At 40.6% G+C, this 26,161-nt stretch overlaps 3 protein-coding genes and 1 long non-coding RNA gene across 6 annotated transcripts in view; 2 read left to right on the top strand and 2 right to left on the bottom strand.

The window, feature by feature from the left end:
- Nucleotides 1-2,676: 2,676 nt before the first annotated feature.
- HMGN1 (high mobility group nucleosome binding domain 1) lies at nt 2,677-10,057 on the bottom strand. The gene is made up of 6 exons (XM_068155269.1): nt 9,900-10,057; nt 9,400-9,432; nt 9,258-9,287; nt 9,080-9,130; nt 5,997-6,128; nt 2,677-3,553 (listed from the first exon to the last, which is right to left on the bottom strand). The coding sequence occupies exons 1-6, from the start codon at nt 9,912-9,914 to the stop codon at nt 3,506-3,508; spliced, it is 309 nt and encodes a 102-aa protein (XP_068011370.1). The 5' UTR covers nt 9,915-10,057; the 3' UTR covers nt 2,677-3,505.
- A 294-nt stretch (nt 10,058-10,351) lies between these two features.
- GET1 (guided entry of tail-anchored proteins factor 1) lies at nt 10,352-18,527 on the top strand. Of its 2 annotated transcripts, none has more exons than XM_068155267.1 (5): nt 10,352-10,609; nt 12,678-12,843; nt 14,269-14,336; nt 15,178-15,292; nt 16,930-18,527. In XM_068155267.1, exons 1-5 carry the CDS (start codon nt 10,520-10,522, stop codon nt 17,001-17,003), a joined length of 513 nt encoding a protein of 170 aa, XP_068011368.1. In that variant the 5' UTR covers nt 10,352-10,519; the 3' UTR covers nt 17,004-18,527. The 2 variants fall into 2 exon arrangements, with proteins under 2 accessions (XP_068011368.1, XP_068011369.1); XM_068155268.1 differs by lacking the exon at nt 10,352-10,609 and adding an exon at nt 10,710-10,728.
- The window catches only part of LCA5L (lebercilin LCA5 like), a 25,476-nt gene continuing 17,833 nt past the window's right edge, over nt 18,519-26,161 (bottom strand). Inside the window, 2 exon segments of the mRNA XM_068155264.1 lie at nt 18,519-19,539; nt 22,643-22,752. Of these exon segments, the coding sequence (XP_068011365.1) occupies nt 19,522-19,539; nt 22,643-22,752 (128 nt within the window). The 3' untranslated portion in view covers nt 18,519-19,521.
- Nucleotides 19,269-26,161, top strand: part of LOC137449588 (uncharacterized) — a 20,893-nt gene continuing 14,000 nt past the window's right edge. Inside the window, exons 1-3 of one of the 2 annotated variants that reach the window (XR_010989426.1) lie at nt 19,269-19,597; nt 21,002-21,079; nt 23,888-24,321. This is a non-coding gene — a long non-coding RNA (uncharacterized lncRNA). Of the gene's footprint in view, nt 19,598-21,001; nt 21,080-23,887; nt 24,322-26,161 lie in introns of those variants that run through there. The other variant, XR_010989425.1, reaches the window with a different exon arrangement.

Genomic DNA, 26,161 nt, shown 5'->3' with positions numbered 1-26,161 from the left:
CATTTTATGACAAAGAGCTTTTGTACCCCTCAGATACAAGCTTAGCAGCAGGCACTTTCCCCAGACCCATCCCTGAAGGCAGACTGCTGCTTCCTGCCCTTCAGCACCTCCTGCCTGGTTAATGCCGCTTTTCAGGTCAGGTAGAAGAAACAAACAGGTATCCTGTCCCTTAAAAACCACTGTAAGAGATTTGTGAGTTTATGTTTCCTCTATTGTCATAAGCTTCAGCTGCATCATTCCTGAAGGCCACCTGTGTTCCTGTAGATTTCACTGCCAAACAAACCAGCACTCATTAGCTACGCGCAGATGCACTTTAGCATCCTGGAGATGTTGATGTTTTGAAGAGCTGTGATGACAGTTGATGCTACAAAATTAATTCCACAAAGCTGCAGCATGAACTTGTATGAAACAGCACTCTCTTAGGCAGGACCACCACCAGCAGCATACAAATATGAATGAGTTAACTTCAGAGAAACATGCTTTGTTCTCTTCATATTTTGAAATTGTTATGTGTGCATTCCTGCAGTGCTGTATACAAATCTCTATTAGCTGTTACTCCATTCCTTAGCTGAGCAGAGCAAATATATCTGGTGTTGTACAGGTAAGAATGATTTTTCTCTATCATGCCCATGGAAATTCTTGTCAATCAAGTTTAAATGCCCTCCACTCCAGTTCTGCACAGGTGGAATTAACATCTAGTGCAAATACACATAATTCCCCATTTTCCCAGCAGACAAACTGGTAGGGTTTTTATGGTTACATGTCACCATTTCATGCTTTGTGGAGAAAGGCAATGTATACAGCAGAATCAATCAAAATTCACAGCTGATTCACCTACTTATTAAAATAGGCATAAGCCTCTTTCGTCCTTCCCTTCAAGCGTGCTGTGTCCTGCTCAAAGCTGATCTAGGGCTCCTGATGCAACTACTGCTGTCCTTTCCTTCTTCCAGCATGAAAATTCCTGTCCTATAAGAGAAGTTGCCACTGATTTACCCTTACTGAGTCCTTTCAATTCTGTAATAAGTAACTCTTTGTCCCCAACAGTAAATATTAGGGAGCAGTTACCGGAAAATAAACAGTGGATAATATTAAGAGATGATGTTGAAAGTCAACAGGATCTCAATACTGGAGACTCAAAACACACAGAATATGGGCAATCAATAAAATGAGGTACGAAGGGCTATTTTGGGCTATTTACCTGCAAGTTTATTAGTCATTTAACTGGTGGCTTTGACTTGCTAAACCCAGAAAGAATGTCATGTAGCTAATGTCACACTGCTACCAAGTTAAACCAATAAATAAGGTAACTAGAAGGGATTTGGGGGGGAACAGCAGGGGCTTAGAAAAAGTGGTACACATTTACAGCTTTGGAATATCCAAGAACTTGAAGCCAAAGCTGTTGTCAAAGACAGATGTGCTGTGCTGGGAATGTTGCTGTGGTGGAAATAGACCAGAAGCTTACTGTGCTCCAGTGTTGGAGGACATCCTACAGTAAGCTAAATATTTCTTAATTATTGAAGAAGTAAAAATAGTAAAAGGCTTTCTCAAATGAAAGCATTGTTTAAGAAAATGAGAGGTGAAACTGAAGTGTTAAAAGTAACTATGACAATTTCCAAAACACACCAGAAACATACAGGAAGTAGACACTGTACTTGCAGGTGTTACTTAAGATCATCAACAAGTTCTCAGTGAAGTAGGAAAAAAAACAAATGTTACTTTTTGGTCTTGAGTCCTCCCACACCAAGGTTGACAGCTGACTGGCATCAAATAAACTGGTAAGATAAAACCATGCTACTACCTGCTGCAATTCAGCAAAATTGCATGAAATGGAAAAACAGCCAACAAGCCAAAACAATGCTGCACTCTGGGAGAGATGAAGTAATGCTGTAATAGATGTAAGTGTTTGTTTTAAGCTTAAGTAATATACACTTAACATGCCTCACTTCTGATGAAAGGCTGTTAAAACAAGATTGATTTAATTTTCACAAATATAGCAAGGAAGAACAGGACAGGTTTGTGCTACATGAGTTATCTCTGTGCACAAGTATGTCTGTAAATGTGCACCCTGCATCTGCATCTGGTCACAGCATGGTGAGCTCATCTTACAGTTGCTCATCATCAGCAACAGCCAAGTTTGCTGCTGCTTCTCTCCCTGTTCCTGCCCAGGCTGTTCCACAGCCCATCCTCTATAGGTTCCATTGCACAGGCTGAGCTACCTGGGCAGATTCACAGCGTAGGTTCATCCCTCCCCAGACATCTGAAGCTTCATTGATTTTAAGACAGCATTTGGGAAAATTCCAGTAAGGTTCCAACGTAACAGCAACACCATCTGATCAGTTACCATTGAAGAGGACTGCTTTGTGCATCTTCTTTAAAGCACTTCTTTACACAGGAGTCTACATATGCAGACTCTTAGGTAAAAAGATGAGAACACCTGATGCTTACTGATTATTGACTTTCCTGTTGTTAAGGTAACAAGAAGCAGCACTAGGCTGCTTCTTTCAAACTGCAAGTCCAGATTAAGACTGCAACTAGTTTTCTACTTGCTACTCACTCCCTGCATTACCACCTATCTCTGGCTAAGCACATTTTTAACAATGTTATGAACATGTTTAAGAATCAAGAACTACACCACTGCAAGTTGTCATACTCAATGCAGAAGCTACAGAAACAGCCTTTCATAATCAAGATTTATTTGGTGATCACAGACACTATGAACAATTTTACAGTTGCTTTTATTCACTTTTTTTAATCTAAAAACTGTAATTCTAGGGTTTTTTTTCTGAGACCATTTCAAATATTTTTAATTTCATTTTTATAGACAAGCTGTCCTTTAAAATTGGACGTGAAGTTCCAGTGTCTCAAATACTGACAGAATAAGTTACGCCTGCCAAGCAGAAACTCTTACTTAGTCAGTATTTAGACTGGAAACTTTCAGTCTATCTTTTTTGCATCACAGCTACAAAGTTGTTGGAAAAAATAAAGCTGCAACTACCAAAATTAACTTTTAGTCACAGATATAGGTCACTCAGCAACAAATCCAACACTAGGGAGCAGTTTTATTAGATAAGCATTTCTACTGATGGTACAACCATAGATAAATAACCACAATGTTAAGACATTCTCAACACATCATTGTGAATTCCAAAGTCAAATCTGCATTATGCTTAATTTAATAGGATACAAAAACTGTCCCTCACAGTCTGTGGAATCAGAAGCCTAGTCAAGGCTTCACAGCCATCCTCTCCTTAATGTAACATGCCATTAATTTCTGGTTTCATAGAAAACAGACAACCAGTACATGATTTTACCACTTAAAAAAAGCATTTACACTTATCTAAATATGTAAAAAAATGGGTTGAGTTGCGACTCTCTCCTTCTTAAAAATGTGTTTTCTAGAACTACTAAAAAACTTGCATTTACAAAATAGTTGATAAAAATATTCCTCTGAATTGTACAAGAAGAAAGGTATAAGGACCACCAATTAAAGACTTAGTACCAGATGTTACTCAGACTTTGCTTCTTTCTCTACTGCTGCATCAGATGCTGGGGTCTGAAAAGAAGACAAAAATCAGAACACTTCAGTGCAGGAAGTTTCTAAGCGACTCAGCTTCTTAGTTTGTAGTACTTTTAATGCACAAGTTAGCTAACCTGATACACACAACAACTAGGACTTGTTTCTACATACTGTGCTTTACAGTCTTAATAAACTGGTGTCATAATCTGCTTGTTTCTCTTGGATACTGACTATGCTGTCTTGAAAAGGCTTCTATCTCCTCAGATGCTTCAGCATGAATTTCGGAATGTTGCTGTTGTTACTACTCAATACACACTGCAGAAGATTCTGTTTTTAACAAAGCCCATTTCAATAATTACTGTCTTTGCGACAGGAAAAGGCGAGTTGCTAAGCTGAGACCTCTGCATACAGGGTGTTTAGGAAAGCCACGAATAGATACACTGCATGCATTTAAATTTCAGTGCAGCACTGTTAATATACTCTGAAATCCTGTCATGTTTTAAGGTAAGGAAGATTTCAAAACAGTATTGCATTAAACATAACTTTGTAAAAACACATTCAATGAAGCTGAACTGTAGACCAGCTGTTTTCAAGACAAGTCTCTCTATGCTGTGCCTCAACTTCCCAACAAGTTCATACAAACTTCATTGATTAAAATTGCAACTCCATTCAGATCAGAAAATGTAGATTATTAAAATGTAATGTAGATTAAAAAAATGATTGTAACAGGTATGAACATAAGAATTGTATTTCATTATTCCAAACGTTTTGCAGCATCACCAGCAGGATAGATAGTTTAATCACAGCAGTACCTGCAAAGGAACCTAACATCCCTTCTAGTCTTTACTGCCACCTGGGGGAAGCTTTTGAAGGATGAAGCATGGAAGCTATTTCCATTCCCATTCTCTTTGACTACTACCAGACGTCTTCACTGGCCTGTCACCAGGTAGGTCGTGGATTAACAACAGCACTGGTGATGCTATTGTCCTGACTGAAATACAGTAACGTCCAACAGGGCAGACTATACACCTCTGCCTCTTCTAGACTTAGGTGTTCTATTAAACCTGCAGCTTTGGCTGATGAGACCTGCAAGTCATTATCTGTTCCTTGTAAATTTACATCATCTCTACACTAGTGTACTGAACAGACTCCAGTTGAGAAATACTGCCACATTTAACTTGTGCTGGTATTGCTGAAGTACTACATGCACAAATTAAAAGACCAAATTATACAATAGCAACACAGAGCCAGAGCTACACAGAATGCTAAGCAAGGTAAAGGATTCCTAGAACTTTTTCACAAAGAGCACATTGTAAGCTTGCAAATGAACACCTGCTATCCCAAAGTAAGCTGTTTTGTGCATCAAAAGTATCATTCTGTACCTTCCTCCTGCACCAAAATCCATAATTTTCCTAAAACTAAAATACTCCTTTCCTCTAGTTGGAAGACCTATCTCCATACTGATAGATCAGTGCAACAGAATTCAGACACACCTTTTCCTATCTTTAAAAACCCCCTAATTCTCAATCCAAGTAGACAGGAAGCATGAATTATTTCAATTTAAAAAAATCACCTAAGTGATCTGCAAACTCCACTGAACTAATTCAAATGAGATAAGCAATATTGCAGAAACCAGAGACTAATTCTAAGCCTGTTACCACCTCAAAACTTGTGTTTTGTCCAGCTGTTAACGGTTGCCTTAATTAAGAGGCACTGCTTCTCTCCCTGCAGGTCTTGTCCTAAATTTAAAACTGAATTATGTCCACATTCCAGAAAAAGAGTACAGTGTGGAGTTAAGGTGATTAGTGACTCAAAAATCCCCAGCAACGTGGCCATTTTAACACAGTATTACAGCCATGACTGATCTGGCACGTTCGTTTCTTCAGCAACGACATCCATCTTGCACTCTCTTCCATCCCTGAACCAACTTCTTCCTTCTACCTGCAGTGTCTGTATCTGTGACTTCTATAAATGTTATCTCAGCTTTGGTTAAATCATTTCAACTTTGGCTTTTCAGTGAAAACTGCTCCAGTCCCAGGAAAAATAATACTGCACTTGTCAAAAAACTTTCCTATCATGAAGTAACCTCTCTGCCAGCAACAGTAAACTAAAATCCAGACCAAAGCTCCAAAGACAGACCCCCTTGATCCTCCCAACCCTCCTAGCGCAATATCCCCTCCACGCACTTTGTGTGGATTATTTAGACAAGATCACAAAGAAAACAGCCCTGTGCTGAAGGACATTATCCTGTGTCACAGCTTTGATAAAAGTCTCACCTTTTTCCTTATTTCAGAACTGTTATTGCATCAGTTCAACTGGTTTTGGGGCAACTTGAATTTTCCAGGTAGTTACTAATGTTTCAATAGCTTACATCTTTCTTTTGGCAGAAATAGATTCTAGTCTAAGAACTGTGTACATTTGTGATACAGTACAGTGAGTTATTTAGCTCCTTTGCACCAGAGAATACAGACAACTTTACCTCCTCAGTTTTAGCTTCCCCATTTTCTGCAGGCAAGTTGTCCTTTGTCTGTTCTTGGTTTGTCTCTTCTGTCTGTTTTCCTTTAGGCCCCTTTCTCCCTTTTGATGGAGCTTTCTTGTCCTCAGATTTATCCTACAATGAAGTACATTTCCAGTAAGTAAATTCCTGTGACCTACTAGATAAACTCTAAAAGTAAGGAAAACAACACAAACCCAAGACTTGCTGAACAGCAAGAACTGCTATCAACCACCAGTGAGCCAATACATAGTTCAGCTGCCAACAAAGTTTTCCGAACTATTATATAAATGAGCAATTAGTTTCAGATAGCCAGTAAAATGAGAACCAAACTGCAATGAGAAGGTAATAGGTTCCAGTGGTCAGACAGAACAATTTGTAATGCATGTTTCAACTTAGCGGGGCATAAAAAATAGCAATGAAGTCCTTTCACTTTGTAAATACAAAGAACTTCAAGCCGTCTTTTTCCTCTTAGTAATACTGATAGGTGGGGAATTCAGTACCCTAACCTAAATAAATACATCACAGAAAAGTATCATTTTCAGTGCTCCTTTGTATCTCAGTCACATGCTCTGTACCTACAATTGTTTTTAAATAGGTATGGAATAAGTATTTTTTCATGAGCTGCTTTCATAAACATTCAATACATCCTTCCAGACATTCCTTACAGCAACTAAACACTAAAAAGTCTGCCTGTCCTCCAGCTGATCCCACTACTTACAAAAATAGTACTATCAATTCAGAATTACATAAATGCCTTGGTTTTGGCATCCTCTGTCAGACATTATGATACTAACAAAAATATTCAATAAATGACAAACACTTTTTCTCAGCAGGTACAATGTAAACAGCAAGAGAACACAATGCATTTGCAACATACACCTCTAAGCAGAGGACCACTGCACTGACCTACCTTAAAATGCATCTGATCTCATTAAAAATCATGTATGTATTTCATAAACATGTTCTTCAAATTGTGTCCTGATTTGTAGTCTCTGATCTAAAACTTACTCAAAGAAATAAAGTTCCCATTTTTGCCTATCTTAGGTATTGTAGACGTGTATCTAGAAATCTTTTGGTTACAAGTACCATCCATAGTATCTTCACTCTGAGCTTTCTTCCTTAGAAAAACCATGTTGCTCCTTACTTCACACATGCAACTTTTTAATAGCTATCCGAATACATTTCCTGGTTTGCATGAATGCTCACATGAACAGTGTCTTCATGAAAGTATGCTTTTGTCACCCAACTGCAACTATGAAGCAAAATTTCTAAGTGTTTTAGACCACTGGATACAAACACAGTAAGTCACCTTGCTCACACAAGAAAAGCAAGATTCGAAAATGAAATGAATAGCATTTTAAAACCCCCAATGCTGTACCATATCGTGTCATGTAACTAAATAACCAATGTGCACAAACTTCACAGCTTCTTTGCTCTTACTCTAGAATAAAACAGTTTTTCACCCCTCAAAAGTACAGAGTAAATAGTTGAAGCATGCTAATGGGAAAAAAATAATCCTTTTTCTTATAAAGGCTAAACTCTATAAGACATGTTCAGGTAACAGAGTTTCACAACACGTAGACTTCTGTGTTCTGATTGTCGACAACTTATTTTTCTTCATGAATATTTATCTTTTAAAACCCCACTGAGTGACTCCATAACAAACAAACTCCTCCCAAACAGAAATAACACTGTCAGACAAGTTTAAAAAGTTACAAACCCCATCCTTTGGTGCATCAAATACAGAAAAAACACTGGCATGTAAAAGTGAAATATTTCTGCAACCTACCTAAAGAAAGTCCAGAGAATGGTAAAATGAGACAATACTGAAGCTGGAGAAGTACAATGCAATCAGAGCAAAAGGCATTTTTACATTAACAATGAGAAATGAGAAACAAAATATTGTAGCGACAGTGTAAGTTTTAGAACAGAGAGGACTAAAAGTAAAACAAGTCACATGCTTATTTGAATTACCAAATAGCAGTAGCAATTAAAAAAACCCCAACTGGTCACATATTCACATTACAGCCTTATGCAAGACTCAATATTCTAAGATGATGCTTCTTTGTGATGTACTTGGTCCACAGGACTATGCTCCTAGCTGTGCAATGTCAAAATGTTTCTTTCTATAAGTAAAGCAGTTTTAGGAAGCAAGACTGCATCATGTGTGTCAGTCAGCATCAATCAGCATCATGAAGAATTAGATGGATCAAAGACACTACAAAAAGAGAATCACAACTGAAATAGAATTGCAAAGTTTCCACAAATTGCGTAGGTTTACAGCTCTGAGAACGAGAATGCACTGATATTGAAAACCATTTGAATGGAAGTGCATTACTGGTAAATAACTGTTTAGTTAGATTAATAAAACGGAAACATCAAAAAATCTGTGAAGTTCTAGACTAGTGTATTTATAGTGCTCTTAATCTAGCATTAAGAAGTTTATAAGCAAAAAGGAACACTTAAAAATACATATACCAGCAAGTCAACAGGTACACAGCCCCTTTTGTTTCTCCCAAGAAACAAAGACTTTTACACCTCAATTACTGTCACTGTGAAAGGTATAGTGAAAAACCAAAGACGATACTAAATGCTTACTTATACACAGAAAGACCTGAAAGCTACTCTGCACAAATAGAAACTCAGCCCTTTCTCAATGGCTGTCCAAATTAATTCAAGTTATTTTTTCCTGCCCTAACACACTGCTTTAAGTTATATTGTACCATCTTGGTTACAATGATAAAATACCATCTTACGTACAGCTGCTTCAACGTTCAGGTAGTTCTGGTCAGTACCAAACCACCGTCTAACACCTACGAATCAGCATCCTCACTTCCTACACAATGCTTTGAATGCTTAACAAAGATCTACTCAGCGGTGGAATGCACCTGCAGAAGTATTTACAGTAGGCAGAAGCATCTGAAATGGACACTTCACCTATGCAACAGCTCCTTGAGTAAAACGCTGTGACACCGTGGATTGAATATACAAAATGGGCTGCAAGCAGGCATTTACAAACGAACTCGGCCACCTCGTCTCCCTCCCCTCCTGCCAGTGACTCTCACCTTTGCCGCTGTTTTTTTTTGTTTCGGCTCTGCTTTGGCAGGAGCAGGTTTCTAAGAAAAAAGAACAAGTAACGGAGAGAGATTTAGCCTGGGTAATTCACTTTTTGACGCAGGATGACCCTCCCATCCCTTCCCGCCTCGTTCAGCAGAAGACCCCTCCTCTCACAACTCTACTTACGGCGGACAGTCGCGCCGATCGCCTCTTCGGCTAGACAGGGAAAAGAGAGAGAAACGGCGTCATTGAACGGGCGGGCATGCCAGGATCGGCCAAAGGCGGGCCCCACATGGCCGCCCGCCGCCGCCCTTCCCTTGTCACTTACCTCCTCCGGGGCCTCCCCGTCCGCTACCGTCACCTGCCAACACAAACAGCGCGCGTCAGGCGGCGCAAGCGCCTGGAGTCGCGGCGGGGCGGGAAGGAGGAAGGGCAGACACGTGACGCCGCCGCTCGCCCGTCCCCCCGCCCGCCCCTTCCCGCCGCCGCCGCTGCATTCGGATTTAGAGCCCTGGAGGCGAAGCGTCCGGCGAGACCTCACGGAACCTTCCAGACGACACCGCCGCCGCCTGCCCGTGCCCGCTCCCCCCACCCCCTAGCAGGCTCCCCGTCAGGCAGTACGGAGGTGGTTAACAAAAAGATGCCGGCCCCAGCCAGCCTTCTCGGTCGCCGCACCAGTGTCCGCGGAGCGGCCGCTTCCCTCCGAATTCCAATCCCAGCGCGGTCGACCGCCCTCTTTCCCTCAACCTCCCCTGCAGTGGTGGCGCGGGGCCGCCGCGGGTAGTGCGAGTCCCCATCGGGAGCTCGGCTCTCTCCCATTCGCTTCACCTTTCTCTTCGGCATGGCGAAGTTGTGCAGCGGCGGCTCTCGGCCGCGATCCCAGGTGCTGCGGCGGCTTTTCACCCGACTGCTGCGTACGCTGGGTGCCTCACGGCGAGCGGCTGCCTGCTAGCCAGCCTCACTGCGTAGGATAACCGCCCCCCCCCCCCCCACACCCCCCCTCTCATCCCAGCAGCGCCAGCGGCACCGCAACAGGATCCAGCCGGATTGGAGGGGGGTGGGGGGGTGGTAGTGGGAGGGGGCGATGGCAGGGGGACGCTCCCCGTCCTCCGGCGGCCACCGGCCCCGCCCGCTTGAGGGGCGCCACCGCGAGGCGGGAGCCACCGTCGCCAGCGGCCCCACTGCGCGCGCGCGCACTGGCACTCCCGTCTTGCGCGAGGCGGGATCTCTCACCTAACCACCACCTCCCCCAGCAAGGGGAAGGGGAGGGGGCGGCCTCTTGATTGGTCAGCCGCCGTCACATGGCCGCACCTGTCCCCGGTTTCCCTCACGCGGGCGCCTGCCCGCTCTCCTGTCTCCTCACGCGTGAGGGGTCGCCGCCCCGACGTGGTGCTGCCCGCGCGGGAGTGCCGAAGAGGGACGGGCGAGAGGGGGCGTAGCCGCGCGGCATGGCGGAGAGCGGCGCCTGGCTGCTGGTGCTGAGCTCGGTCTTCCTCTGCAATGCTCTCAAGATACTGCTACCCTCTTGTTCCTCCATTGTAAGTGACGTCACTGCGCCAGACACGCCCCCCTGCCAGCCCGGGGAGGGGGGCGACAGTGGCTGGTAGTGAATCGTGGCAGTGGTCGAGCGCCCTTTGCCATTCTCGCATTTTCCCTGGTAGTTAAGGGCCTGGTCTAGCCCAGCTTTTCATCCCTGGACTCTGAGACAAACTGTGGTGGGCAGGCTGGGCGCTTGGGTGTTTGAGGAGGGGGGGAGGCGGCGAGGCAGGGGGGCCCTTTCGCCGCCCCCAGTGTTTGCAGAGGTGGCGTCACGGCCGCCTGGCAGCTGAGAGATGAGGTGAGGCGGGGCAGTGGAGGTAGAGCGGTGCCGCTTCAGGGGGCTTCCAGGGTCCCGCTGTACCCGTAACGCATCCCGTGCTGTTACTAGCAGGGCCTGTTCCTGCGCCTTGCTTTCGAAGAAAAGCTTGAGAGGCTGAGGGTGGGAAGAACTGGGCATTGTGAAACCCAACAGTGACAGTGGGTGACTCCAGCAGCCTCGATTAAGAGCGTCTGTGATGCAGAGTTCTGAGTAATGAGTTACCAGTGTTCTTGATGATGCTTCTGAGGTTCCTGCACTTGGGGATACTGCAGAAGAATAAAGGAGAGCTCTGCTCAGTCTTCCATGTTTTCAACAGCCACCATCGTTGTTGAGAAGGGAGGTTAGTGGGTACAGAGATTAAGAAGTTGGGCATCAGAGGAGTAAACCTTATATCAGAGTTATTAATCAGGATGCCCACAGCTCTGATGTGAAATGTTTCTGTGGAAACACAGATGACAGAATAATGAAATAGTAAACCCTGTGGCTGCCAAGGAAGCTCACGTGAGAGATGCTACAACGCCTGCCTTCCATCTAAACAACTTCGCTGCCACACAGATCAGTGTGCATTGCTTGATAATGGACAAAAATATTTTAAAATACAAATTACTCTTAGCAATTTGGAAAGGTGAATTCTGTGTGATTGCAGAGAAGTGAAAATCGCTGCTCAGTGTTCTGTGGTTCGTGACAATACTGTAATTTCTTATTGATTGCAGTACTGAGAATATTTGTGGGGGGAAAAAGCTAAAGATCTGCTAAGGAACAGCAAGAAGAAGATGATATATTCTTTGTATTTTTATTTCTGTGGTAGAAGGAATTGATGAACTAAAACACAGGTGGTTCCTCATGAAAGGAAAGAATGAAGGGAAGAAAATGTTTGCTAACACACCTCTTTATGTCTCTGTCAGGAGGAAATAATTGTAGCCAAGAAAACAATAAGTTGTTGTAAGAAAGCCACATTTAAATGCATGCATGAGATGTAAGAAAAATAACTAATGCAAATTTGTGTTGCTGGTTTTGAGGCAGGGCTAAGGTACTATCCTTAGAGGGCTCACCAGCTCTCGGCCAGTGTGGCATTTCATGTGTTTCTTAACAGCCTGGACTAGGTTCTAGAAGAGTGATTCCTGACTGGTGAGTTGTACTTCATTGGTGATGTCTAAAATTGGACCTCAGTGAATAAAACTTTCTGTGTTAGTTTAGACCCCTGCTGAAGCTGCTAGTGCTGGAACTGGCAAAGTACAGGGCCTTGCTGGAACTGGAAAGAGCAGTGATAAGAAGGGGTGTTTCCTTGTTCCTTCCTCTCCTGCACATACCAGGCACTTGTCACCCAAGCAGTGCATGATTAGAACTGCAAGGAGGGAGGACAGCAGATCGACTCAGGATGTGGCAGTAGGCAGCGCTTGGGAGGTTTGAGAGGTCTCAGAAGGCAGCATCACTGGGAGTGAGGAAATGAAAGCAAAAGCAGAGAAGGATAAGGCTGTTAACCATAGTAAGTGAAGCTGACCATCACTGCCCTGCAGGGAGGGTAAAACCCTCTTTGGTTTGCTTCAGTCAGAGTGAGGGTGAAAATTCTTTGACTTTTAGAGCACATTGCAGATGTTAAAGCCAAGGTTTTCATGTGTCTTAATGAAAGGACCTTTTTTAATGGGAGAATTTTGATTATGGAAGCCAGAGATCATACTTCATGCGTATGGAAAATAAAGTCTGTGAGTTTCTGGATAAATAACTGATACTATGTCTTTACTTCTTAGATATCCAGATTGTTACAAAAGGACGCAGAGCAGGAATCCCAAATGAGAGCTGAAATTCAGAATATGAAGCAAGAACTCTCAACCATTAGTATGATGGATGAGTTTGCTAGATATGCCCGCCTGGAAAGAAAGATTAACAAAATGACTGACAAGCTTAAAACTCACGGTAGAGTGCAATCAATGTTTATTCCCTCTTCTGTGTTCTGAAAAACATTTTGTAAGGAGGGCTTTCAATTTTAAGTATATTTCTCCATCAACTGTTTTCCTCTCCCTTTTATCTGCTTTGTGTGTGTGTTTGTTTCTGTCTTTCTTATTAAAACTTTTCTAAGAGCTCAGTTGTACATTGTTCTGCACACACTGATAAGAGAGTGATTTAGATTAAAAAAAAAGAAAAGAAGGAATTTCCTGGGCTTCAGTGTGTAATTATGTATCCTTTCTCAGTGATTCTTATCACTGAATCCTGTTTTTAGTAAGTTGAGGAAGTCTTCTGCTGTGTATCCTTGCTGCAAAAGGATGCATTGCTCGGTTGGGGCTATTTGGTTGGTGTATTACAAAATGCTGGACAGCAAGTTTTGGCCTATAAGGTATCAGATGAGATCTTTTGTGTCATTTTGCTATCTTGTCTGATCTTATGCAGCAGCTTTTGCCATAAAGCTGTAATGCTTTACCTCAATTTGGATTTTATAGTAGTATCTATTGTCTTATGGTAGAAAGTACATGTAAACCTTTGGCACCAATGCTTTTACTCCTGTCTTTGCCCAAACTTACTAACTGATCCTAACAGTATAGGAGACTGCACTCCTTTGTGCACAATGGGTGCATGCTTATAGGCTCCTTGCTTGGAGAATGGGAAATATTTACAATTAGCAGGTTTAGATTGCTTTTAGTAGTATAATTCTTAACCCAATCATTTCAATTGATTGTTTTTAGTAGTGTAATTCTTAACCCAATCGTTTCAACTGATTGTTTTTAGTAGCATAATTCTTAACCCAATAATTTCAATTAAACTGGATTTGTGTAGTTTACTTGGCAACTAATAACATTGTTTTAGGCAACTTAGGCGACTGTTATGTTGGAACATGCGCTGTCCTGACGGCCTTCTTTATATTGTCTGAGGTACGGCGACAAGGAAAACTGGCATGAGAAGTTTTGATACTGAACCTGACCACAATTCGTTCAGTGAAAGAATAGTCTTAACTGCGTCCATAAGTAAGGCAAAAAGTGCATCTGCTAAAGCCATCGTTCTCTCCTTTTAGAAAAGGGAAAAATTTACTTTATGCTTTGTCTAAATCAGTAACCACAGTGACTGTTCTTGTTTGGGAACAGTGCTCTTGATTATGTGTGAAATTTCTGTCTGGGAGATCAGCATTTTGCAAGTTTTCTGAGTAGAGTTCACAAGGCACTGAAGTGATATAACCTAGCACTCTCTTGTAGCAGGGTACTTTCAATATAGCTATGAGTCATTTGAAAAGAGGTTTTTAAATAGTGTAATGTCTTTATTTGAAGGGTGAAATATTAATAAGTGCTTAGTTTTATGTAGGTATAACTCATGAATATAAATAATAGAGGGTATTTTTTTTCTTTTTAACAGTGAAAGCACGCACTGCCCAATTAGCCAAAATAAAGTGGGTTATAAATATTGTATTCTACATCTTACAAGTAAGTAAATATTTAATTGTGAGTACAAATTACTAAACCAAATCCTCAGAAGTGTTACAATTCTCTCCTGCATTTAATGCTTGATGATTAGTCACACAGGTGTTTGACATTCCAATTCTAGTGCATGCCAAACTGAAAGAGATTCTTGAAATAGAAGGGAGAGATGTTGCTGACAAGGTCTGGTAGTTGTGGATGGAAGGAGTTCTGTGTTTCATTTTAGCTCTGTTGCTGGTTTTGAGATGACAAGATAGGAGTTTGTCTTAGCTCTTTAATCAGAGTTTGTTTGTTTCTATATGGCACTAGACCCAAGAATGCTCTGATACATGTAAATACTTTTCACTTATGTTTTCAAAAACAAAATATGCCTTTGCTGAGGATTCAAATCTCCACTTACAGCTGTCACACACTTCCCCATGGTGCCTCATCAGATTGTCTCTGTAGCTCAGACTTGATGCCAAACAATTATCTGTTAATCAGGATGACAGTGGTCAATGTGAAGATGTCCTTAGGCTAATGTTAAAGTGAGTTGGATTCCTAGCAGGCAAAGATTATGACTAAAAACAGTTATCAGAATTTAGCTAATATGTTTTTCCATGCTAGATTGGAACCAGGTCTCAGAAATAAGCAGTATTTTCCAGCATCTCATTGCTGCCTTTTAGCATTGTGTATTCATTTAAGGTCATACTGATTAAAAAATACTGTTGACTTGCTTAAGAACAGTGTAAAATGACAAAGGAACTATTCTCTTTAATTGGAGTTTGTTATTTATTGTTTCAGAGTAGTGATGGCTGTGTGCTTTGATGTGTATTATTATCCAAGCTAATAAAAATTTCTATTCTAGGCTGCTTTGATGATCTCTCTGATTTGGAAGTACTATTCTGAGCCCGTTACAGTGCTTCCAAGCAAATGGCTTGCTCCGCTGGAGCGCTTGGTAGCTTTTCCTACTGGGGTGGCAGGTAAGGACTGAACATGGGAAAAATAGGTTTCCCCAGCCCATGCAGATGCTAACACTGTGGTAATAAAGAGAAAACCTAGTTTAAAAGCACCGCTTCTGTATTTTCCTCCCACCTCATTAGCACAAGGATGAGTTTCAGACGTGGCATTAGCTGTTTCATGGGTATCCCATTCTTGTTTATTTAACTGACCATGAAATGGGCAATTGGTCATTTTTATTTCTTCTCAAACAGGGCAGCTTTGTCTTTATCTGTATGGAACAGACCCTGGTGAAGATTTCAAATCAGAAATCTTTTATCTTAAGGAGTACACTGAAATAGTAGAATTAGTTTTAAAAGTGGGCAAATACTCCATAGGTCTGTATTGCTTAAAGGTGTTTCCTACAAATTGCTAAGATTTTGTAATATTGTAATTTCAGAATGATGTAAGTAGGCTTTTTCTTGGCATTTTGTCTCATCTGCTCCCACCCCTTTTCAGATCACACTTCTGTTGCATTTTTACCTATTTAAATCCTTTCTTGTTTGGGCAGCTTAACTAATTGATGATATTTTGTTATAATATCATATTGCTTATGGTAGAAACAATATCCCAGGCTGTTTGAGTGAAAAGTGAGCTGGCTCTGTGGTAACAGGGCAATGTGGTGTGACAGTCTACTTCCAAGCTAAAATGCTGCTGGTCAATCTTTGTTAGGTTTAAGTCTTAATTGCCTTAGAAGGAATTCCAAAGTATGTTGTTGGAATTGTATGTTGTGTCTTTAATAGCTGTCAGGAGAATGGGTTGTATCCAGCATGCTTCCTGGGCGAGAGAAGAGTCTCTGCTTCTATGCAGAGTAGGAGAATAGTGTTTGGAAGAGGCTTATTTAGGTAGCATTTGAAGGGATTGAAAAAGATTTGTATCCCTGTCTGCCTTCTTTTTTCGTCTTGGCTGATAATCACAGTAAAGTGGTCACTTTAGAGTTCTAGGTGATAAAAAAATGTCCCCACATCACCAAAAATGTAGTTTCTTTTGTGGTGCTATGTAGTCTGCAGTAGGAAAGTGCCAAGTGTTAATGGCCTGGGCACCCCCTCTGTTCCATCACAGCACTACAAATTTCTGTGCTGCTAGTTGAAATGGTAGGACCCTTTCAGCAGCAGTGGCACAAAGCATCTGGGTCCCTAGCAAAGGTCTTTCTTGATATGACTCTGTGGGGAGCAAGGGGAAAAGAGTGAAGTATGGATTTAATACTTTTTAAAAGACTGATCTGAATTTCAGAGGAAACTTGCTTTTTACCTCTCTTAAACCTTGAATTTAGATTCTAACAAAGTATACTGTTACTTGCCAAACCTTTAGTGTCAGCACCTTAGACATTTCCTGTTAGATACATAGCAAATGTTTTTAGCTGTGGGTTCTGTATGCTGTGCTTTAGCTCATACTCATTTATTTGGTACTCTTCCCTGGACAGTCTTCAGATTTTCTTGGTTCTGGTGTAGGGTTAGTTGCCATCCCTTGAATAGAGAGCTTTGTATATAAAAAGATGTTTTGTTCTTGCTCACCTCACAACTTTAAGGGGCTTTTTACACTTGCAAAGTTGTTTTCAGACACACGAGTGCTTCAGAGTTATTGGTGCAATGACTTAAATCGTGTTCTAAATCTCTTTCAGGTGGTGTTGGCATTACATGTTGGCTTGTGGTTTGTAATAAGGTTGTAGCTATCATGCTGCACCCTTTCAGCTGAAGGAAACCCAGTAGTCCAGAGAGTCCTCAACTACGTTTTAATTGTCACTACTTTTCTTTCCCCCCACCCCTCCTTTTTATTAATGTACAGTTGCCTTTCGTGATCTTGGTTACTTCAGTCAGTATTCCTTTGGATTCATTTGCCACTTTGGTGGTCAGTTTTTGAAGAACAGCATTGCTGTTTGTAGAACCTCATTTTGTGTCTATTTTGACAAGGATGAGCACTGATTGAAAGCAAAACTCTGAGACTTTATTGTGACATGTATTTACCACAATCTAGAAGTGTTGGATTTTTATTTTTGAGAGGGAAATACACTGGCATTAGGAATTAATTAGGGAGCTTTGCTGTTTCTTTGCTGTATGATGTTAGTTTCACCCAAAAGTGAGATTATACTTACGGACAAGTGGAGGCAGGTGGTTTGGGTGTCTTAGGGTAAAAAAGATTGAGGCTCCTCCTTGTTATTTTTTTTACACTATAATTGGTGCATTCCTGGTATGTCTTAGATAATGTTGTTATGTACATGGAATCAACTTTTTATCTCTTATGTAAGAAACTCACTCAGTTGCCAAATACAAGACAGCTGGATACTTTTTCCTCCCTGATTTTTAAGATTAATTGAACTCTTGAATTTTTTCCTACTTTTATTGACAACTGACCTTTCCTTTCTTGACATTTTCCTTGCTTCCCAAACTGAGTGAGGATCAATTTCCTTCCATGTTTTGGAAGGAGAGGTCTGGTCAACTTTCTCAAGCTCCATGTTAATAAAAAGAAAGTAGAAGACAGTGATGTTCCTTCAGAGGGCTACATTTCTAAGGGCTTTAGCATACATTAATGACAGTCCAGGGTATTTCAAAACAGCTATGTAAATGTAAATAAGCAAATGAGTGATTTAAATGCCTAAAGTTGAAACAGAATAGTAGCAAGCAGGAGGAGAAGGAGAAAAAACATGGTTTGGAGTAAATGCTGCTTGCTGTGTTTTAGGTACAGGGAGCAGCCACAGTGCTTTGAATTTAAAGGACAGAAATCTTCCTAGTACTGTACCTGTGGAACAGGACAAAGTTGCATTGTCTTCTGTGATCTGCAGCCTTGTGATTGGTGCCCCATCAGGCAAATGGGTGGGTTTATAAAGTTACTATTCCAGATGTCCTTGGGGTTTTTGACATTAGTCTAAACAAATCTCTAGTGGATGCCTTTACCTCTTCTGTTGGGCTTTTACCATTCTTGTTCAGCTTCCAATTCTGCAGTGGAATGCGTCTTTTATTTCGCATCCTTTGCCACCATTCAGCAAGGAAGGGTCTAGGGCCCCTCCATAGGTAGCACTGCATGTAGAAATAATTTCAAAATCCTGGGTATGTAAACACAAAATGTTTTATTTTGTTTTTCAATATTAATTAAAAAAAGGTTTTATATAATGGACCAACATGCAACCCAAAATAGCTGCACTATATGTAATAATAATAATAATATGTTGTAACTGAATGCTATGTGTAATTTTGGTTTTATTCAATAAAGCATTTCAACCCACTTCAGGTTTTCTAACCCATTTTTCAATGTTCATTAGTTTCCCTAAGAAAAAAAACCGAACTCAAGACTAAACTCAAATCAACCACACCCTCCCTTCATGTTCTTGCATGAGGAGATGCTGTTGGAACATAATTTAACATCTTCACAGTGGAGTTTGCTGTTTATCCACACTTAGCTTGGGGACACCAAATATGCAGATTGCTCCAGTCAAAACATTTGGGTGAGACAAAGAAAAAAGGCTTTTGGTCACCTAGCCAGTACCAAAGTACCAACAGGAATGTTGGATTATGTATGAAAGTAGGAATGCTGGATTATGTATGCTTGTTTGCTCTTAGCTTTGGACCAGTAGCAAAGGCACCGTAGAAGTAGTAGTTCATAGAGGAGTGCACAAAGTCATGCTTTGCAACCTGTCCCCTGTACAGCTTAGGCACTAAAAAAAAAACCCACCTTTGAAATTTGAAAAATAGATAAGCCACAAGTAGGTTCAGCTCTCAATGTCTTAATCACCATGAAAAGCTTTTGCAGTATTATGTTTCTGAAGCTGTTTTTGTTTGTAATACACACAACTTTCCTGAACTTCACATCATTTTAAGCAAGCATTTCATCAATTACTGCGAGGAACAAAACATAATCTTTGTACCCTTGCTTACATAACCTTAAATGCAGGGTTTTTTAAAGGCTTTTTGAGAACTGGCTATGCCTGACTTCTCCAAAACAATAGTTTGCTCTTGCACATTCATCTTTGGATGTCAGCTTTGGAAGCTACCAGGCAAACTGCTTTGATAAATTCTAACAGTGGAAAAGAATGAAGCTTTAGAGCTTTATAATGCCAGTGAAAACAATGTAGTAGCAAATTGTTTTTATTATGTGTGACTTCTGGAAGCTGTTTCAGGAGTGAAGAAAATAAATTATTTTCTTTTACTGCATTGTTGGTACTAACCCAATGATGAATCTTACGCAAGTAGGTTCCTCGCTTCAGCTAGCTAAGAAATAATCAGCTCCAAATTTCAAACTGCAGAGAGAATGCAAAAAGCTGAACATTACAACACAAGGACTAACCTGGACAACTGGTAGGTAACAAGTAAAAGAGTCATCATTGTTGAGGCACTTTTGGAAAGCTGCAATGTGTGCACAAACCAGGAACAGGATAATGTTTTGTTGTGACAACTGATTTGACTATGATTTTGGGAAAACAAATCCTCAGTAAGTTTTTATATGCATTTACTAAAGGCAAGACCATTGGGTTTTTTAAAAGAATGTTTTAAATGCTCTGTAATTCTAGAGTAAAACACTGATAACTATCTAAGCTAATTTGTGTATTCTCATGAGGCTATTTGTAACAATTTCATTGGTGTTAGATCCTTTACATTATGAACTAGTAGTAGCCGTGGTTTGAAATTTGGCTTGTGTAATCCCACATCCTTTCACTTCTCTTTCTTCATTTCTTTCATGTTAGAACTTGAATGAGTATCTCTTCAAGCACAGCCTGATCCAAAGAATTCTTTAGTCAGACTTCTTTCAGCAAATGCCGTACGGGTACAGCCTTCCATTTCAGTGGAGCTGTCCTCCTGCCTCGCTTTGGTAACTTTACCAAAAGATGGTTCATATAGCCCAAAGGAGATTTTCACTCTGGAGTCAGCTGTTTTGCTGCAGTCCTGAGCTGCATGTCTGTAGTTGCAGAGACTTCCTTTTCGTGATTTTGGACACAATGTAAAAAGCCTGTGATGCAAATTCTCAGTGGCTTCTAAGAATGTGTATTTTGTCTTCACTCTAATGGGTATTTTGTCTCTTGGGTCTAAAGTCGCACATTTACTCCCTGCTTTCTCCCTGTTATGTAGCTGTTCATCTGGACTTTTTCCTTCTTTTTCATATTTTTCTACTGCATCTTCCTCCTGGTTGTTCTCTTTTACACTGCCCCTTAAAGGAGTTTGTCCATTCCTCACCAAGTTTTTCAGTTCCTGTTTAAGTAAATCTGTTTTTAACTTCTTCCATAAATTTCAAACCAGTGCATTCTCCCATCAGTAGTGTGTCCTCCCATAAGCGCTCTAAAATGAAATACTGTTAAGTTTTAGGAATGCCCTTAAATTGCCTAAGGACATAAAGAGTCATGAAGCATTAATAAGAGCAGGTTCTGCTTCCTTATTTCATGGCTTCAGTTGTTCCTATTGATGGTTATTTCCACCTTAAGCTTCATGACAATTTCATTTACTAACAAATATAACAGGACACAGCAAGATTTAAACAAGATCATCATGCTACTGAATGCAGCTAAATAGCTTTATTTTTACCTTTTTCATGATATTTATTAAATGAATTAGCATGCAAATATAGTCAGTAATGAGTAAATATAGGGCCAGAAAAGTCATGTACAATGCACAGAGAAACTACATGAGATCTGAACTCTAATTGTAATTTTCTTGCTTTTAAATGGAACTTAAAATATGTGTATGACTTTCTTTCCCTTGACAACACAGGTGTTTGTTGCATGGAGCAGAACATACTGTAACTCTCCAGCCTGTAAAAGAATTGACTCCACTCTTTAGTAGAAAAAGGTATGTGTGTACTGAATGCCTGCAGTAAATATATTTGTCTGCTGCAGGGGACAAGTTGTAATAGATCCTATGTTTTGGAGAGACACACAGAATATCTCCAAAATGAGAGAGAGCCCAAGCTTAAGGCAGAAGTATGAAGTTGCAATAACTAAAATAGCTAAATGAGACTTCAATAGCTAAGTCTAAGGCAGTGGGTGAAAGCCAGAAGAGAGCGAGAGCCTGACAGAGAGAGGAGAGCGATTTGCAGGCAGAATCAGAAGACGACCTGTGTTTTCTATCAGTTTAAAAGGGGATTTGAAGACAAATGGTGAGTTGGGTTATCTGGTGGGGTCTGGAACACTGCAGGCTGTAAAGGCGGAGTACAAAACCCAGGAGTTAACACGTTCCAGATTACTAGCTCTGTTACTGATCTCGTAAGTGATGTCAGCAGCCCATTTCACCTCTGTAAATGTGTGACCTTTAGGTCATGTAATGTTTCCCACCATTTCTGAAGTGTTTGGCATGATGGCCTTCAGATCTTAGTTCTTTCTACAAGTCTTAGTATAGTGAATATAACATGAATATTTTTTGAACGAAGTCAGATAGAGGAATAGATGCACTGACTCTTTTCCTATGCTCTATATCATTTCTTCAAAATAAAGATGTCCTCTGCAAGGAACTTTTGTATAAGAATACAGCTGATGGCCAAGATTTACATAAAATCTATTTCCAGTAATCATTGTAATGAGGAGATACTCCCAGCCCTTGAAGAAGCCCTTTTGCTTTCTCAGCAATAGATCCTAGGCCAGAATCTATTTTGACTTCAGCTATGATTAAGATTTACAACCAATAGTTTGAAATCAGTATTTGATTAGTGTAGAATTAAACTATTAAGCACATTTTTACACATAAAGCACCAGGTTTTTACCAGCATGTCCAGGAACTGCTTTTAGAGGTACAGCAGTATGGAGATGCCTTGTAGTGTAGAGTTGCTTTGCTGTCAGTGCACCTCCACCAGCAGCTGGATTTCAGTGACTCTTAATCTGTTGAACCAGTTCCTGTCGGTCAGGTGCCAGCTTGATGGCTGTCAGACCCTCGTAAATGACTGATGCCATCAGTTCACTCAGCTTAGGAAAAGGGTTTTGGAGAAAAATGTTAAAATACACCTCTACCTGCCCTGGTAAATGTTTCTGGCTCTGGTATTTTCTTCATTGATGATTTTTGTGTTCTACAATGGGCATCTGCATCATTTGATTTATCTCTTTGGTTCTTATCTTGTGAAGAGTTTTTCTCCTATAATTGGCAATTTAAGGTAAAAATAATGAAGGAACACTTGCTTAGTGACTTTGAAAAGCACACAGGCAGTGCTATGCTTACAAGAAGATTAGTAATTTCAATTACTATTATATTCTTATTTTGTATCACAAAGTTTGTCCTACATATTTCTGTAATATAATTACATTCACACACAATCCACATTGTAGATGAGGGATTGAGCCATTCAGGCATATCACTGAAATTCACAGAATAACATACAGTTTAGCTGAGAGTTTAAACAAGGGATTGAATACAGATACTTCATACCTTTGCTAGCTGAATTGCACTTCTTTCTGCTTCCCATGTTTGGTGCTGTGACAGCAGTAGTGATCTAAAACTGTGTTTATCTACTTGTACTGATCTGTTTATACTAAGACCTATTGAAAAAGGACAGTAATTTGTAATACAGTAGTTTCTGGAACTATATTGTTGGTATAAACAAAAGATATCTTTGATGACTGATAGTACTGGTATGTGGCCTAGGATTTAAACTTCTTTATTCCCCCCCCTTCCCCCTATATCTTAATGCCCTTTATTAAAGAAATTCTTTGTTCTGCCTGATAAATGCTGAAACTGGAACACAAACATACTTACTTGAACTTTTGCACATTTTATACTTAGGATCATAAAATGGTCTGGGTTGGAAAGGAACTCCAAAGGTCATCTAGCTCAAACCTCTCTGCAGTAAGCAGAGGCATCCTCAAATAGATCTGGTTGTCCAGAGCCCTGCCAAACATCACCTGGAATATCTCCAGGGATGGGGCCTCAACTACCTCCCTGGGCAGCCTGTTCCAGTGTTCCACTACCCTCATGGTAAAGAACTTGTTCCTAACATCTGATTTAAATCTGCTCTTCTCCAGTCTGAAGCCATTGCCCCTTGCCCTATCACTACAGGCTTTTGTAAATAGTTTCTCTCCATCTTTCTTGCAGGCCACCTTCAGGTAGTGGAAGGTCATTATTAGGTCTCCTTAGAGCCTCCTCCAGGCTGAACAACCCTAGCTCTGTCAGCCTGTCCTCGTAGCAGAGGTTCTCCAACCCCCTGATTGTTTTTGTGTCTCTCTGGACCAGCTCCATGTCTTACATCAGTACCTCATTAATACCCCTAAGTTTTAGATATACAAAATTCCTTTCAGCTAGAACATTCAAAGTCAGACAAATATGTTTATGCTCTAGAACCTACATGAGTTTAGTTTGTGTGGTAACATTCTGATGTAAATTTAAGAGATCTGGTGTGAGGCCTCAGTTCCCAGGTTCCTAAGTTTGGATCTTACAGAGTACAATAAAGGGTTTTGCTTTCATGCCCTCTGACTCTGTTACTCACCTGTCCCAAAGTTGAGTGCTTATATAAGGCTTTATGGAACCAGCCTCTTCTGAAGAAATGCTTAACACTGAAATGTCTGTGACCTTTGAAGTGAGATTCCAAGGGAGTGATTGAATGAGACATTTAAAGAAACAGTTGAATGGAGATGAGTTGGGGTAGGTGAGTATATTGTTCTTCTCTTCTATCTTTAGAATAATTATGCTGTGCGTGCAGTAGCTGAGAAAGTTGCTAGCTCAGCAGGAAGAATATGATCAATCTCAAGTCAACATTCAACCTTATTCTCGGGTATGATCTCTGAAGTCAGAGGAAGACTCTCCCTAAAAATGGTGATTTTCAAATATTTGCAGTTCTGTGTTAAAAAGGATGTTAATAAACAATTTGAGTATTACTCTTGAAGAAATAGCTGTGGTGATGGGGAGGGAATTAGCTTTCCCTTTAGAAAGGCAACCATAAGGAAGAGTCTTCAGCTTTTCAACCGAAATCAGCAGAGCATTCTTCAGATTGAGAACTAGGGGGAGCTGTATCTCTAGGTGAGCTGGTGTGATTGTCCCACAGCTGAGCAAACTGCTCTCATTAAAAGCTTATGAAATTAATGGCTTTGCTCAATAAATCACGTTTATTTATGTACATGGAGCTTTCTGATTACCTAAGCAAGTCTACCTGCAGCTGTCAGGAGTGTTCAAAAATGCTGCCTCACACTTCTGTTTTTACTTTCCTGCTGGGTAAAAATGTTGGGGAAACCAGAACAGGCAATAACTCTTGAAGAAATCGTTCTTTCTAAGCCTGTTATAGGAAAAGTGAAGTCGGTAGTGAAAAGGAAAAACAGTTTTCATTAATTCCAGTTCTAGATTTCTAAATCATCATCATGGCAGAGAATGAAACCTTTGCTGGCCAAAAATACCAAAAGATCAGACAAGTTTGCTTGGAACCTTTTCATTACAAAACACCAGGTCTCTCTCCAACTCCTGTATTTGGCTTAAAGAAAAGAAGAACTTAAATAATAAACAGTGCTTTAAGTACTGTAATTTCAATAACAATATTGTAGGAGTCCATAGGTGAGAAAAATACAATTAACAAAACCCCAAACAACAACCCAAACTCACAGCTGGTTATGTGACTTAACTAAAACTGGAATTCAGAATTTCATTTAAAAATCCTGTGTCTGGTTGGGAATTTGTGTTTCTTAATTTTACAGCTTGAATTACCAACCTTTCCCCTGTATGTTTATGATCCTGAGTAAGAGGCAAAAGACTACTTTCAATGTGGGGAAAGTACTTGAAATCTGTTTATTAGTTTCTGGTATGCAACAAAATTATTAGCAAATTTTAGACACCACATCTAAAGCATATGACAATTAGGTGTTTGTAAGAGCTTCAAGAAAACTATGTTATTCAATTTTTTTGGCCCTGATTAATGTAGTGAGCACATGGGTAACATCAAGCTGTGCCAGGGGAGGTTTAGGCTGGAGGTTAGGAAGAAGTTCTACAGAGAGAGTGATTGCCCATTGGAATGGGCTGCCTGGGGAGGTGGTGGAGTCACCATCATTGGAGGTGTTCAGGAGGAGACTTGATGGGGTGCTTGGTGCCATGGCTTAGTTGATTGGGTGGGTTGGATAATGGGTTGGACGTGATGATCTTGGAGGTCTCTTCCAACCTGATTTATTCTATTCTATAACAGTTCTTGGTTTGTATGACTTTGAGCTGATTTTAGCTATTGCTGCCTCTATTCAAGGGGTGGGATCCACTTGTCTGAACACAGGCACTTCCTGCCAGTTGAGATGCCCTCAAGTATTCAAGGTATCACATAAGGCTGACCAATGTTACATAGCACTGATGGGAAACCTGTGTGCTTCTGGAACAACGACTACAGGGCCAGGCAGAACGTGCTATCACATCTCAAATGGCACTGAATGCCTGTAACTAGGCAGCTGAATCTCACACAAGGCAGCTACTCTTGGAATGTTTGCTAGACAGGCTTGCATGTAACAGATATTTCTCTCCAATACTGGTCTGAGCATCCATGTGAAAGAAATGCTCTTTACTAAAGACTTTTTTTCTTCCTTGATAGAATTAACTCACCGTTGTTCTTTTCTATCGTTTTCTTACATTATTCTAAACAGCGTCAATTCAGTAGATGTTGAGTTGAGAGCATATACAGTAACTAGGTTATTACAACCTCTGGTTACCCATTTAAACTTACTTATGCTGAGAAAGGATTACCAAGGATGAAATTTCTTCTCTCAGCAGTATGATCATCAGACTGCACTTTGAAATTCCTAAACCTTGTGTCTGAAAACTTCCCCTCTCATTTCACCCCAGCAAAATACAAATTGCAAGAGCTTCAGTAAAGGATATTGAAACATCTCTGCTATTTTTAAGTTACAGGGTCTACTGACTTTGAAAATGAAAAAAAACAGTTTTTAAAGACCCAATGCATGATTTTTGTTCATATGAAAGCCCTTTGGG

This window comes from Melanerpes formicivorus, unplaced genomic scaffold (assembly GCF_026170545.1).
Source record: "Melanerpes formicivorus ecotype bairdi unplaced genomic scaffold, bMelFor1.0.p_v2 SCAF_30, whole genome shotgun sequence".
Taxonomy (NCBI): domain Eukaryota; kingdom Metazoa; phylum Chordata; class Aves; order Piciformes; family Picidae; genus Melanerpes; species Melanerpes formicivorus.
The sequence above is the reverse complement of the archived record's forward strand: the minus strand, read 5'-3'. Positions and strand labels throughout refer to the sequence as shown.

Excerpts from the sequence above, each read along its gene's own strand:
- GET1 (XM_068155267.1), top strand. The coding sequence starts at position 10,520 with ATGGCGGAGAGCGGCGCCTGGCTGCTGGTGCTGAGCTCGGTCTTCCTC. Across the intron at positions 10,610-12,677 it reads TACCCTCTTGTTCCTCCATT|ATATCCAGATTGTTACAAAA; the intron begins GTAAGTGACGTC and ends TTTACTTCTTAG. Across the intron at positions 14,337-15,177 it reads TTGTATTCTACATCTTACAA|GCTGCTTTGATGATCTCTCT; the intron begins GTAAGTAAATAT and ends TTTCTATTCTAG.
- HMGN1 (XM_068155269.1), bottom strand. Across the intron at positions 9,288-9,399 it reads ACGGGGAGGCCCCGGAGGAG|CCGAAGAGGCGATCGGCGCG; the intron begins GTAAGTGACAAG and ends TTCCCTGTCTAG. Across the intron at positions 6,129-9,079 it reads AAAAAAAAACAGCGGCAAAG|GATAAATCTGAGGACAAGAA; the intron begins GTGAGAGTCACT and ends ACTTCATTGTAG.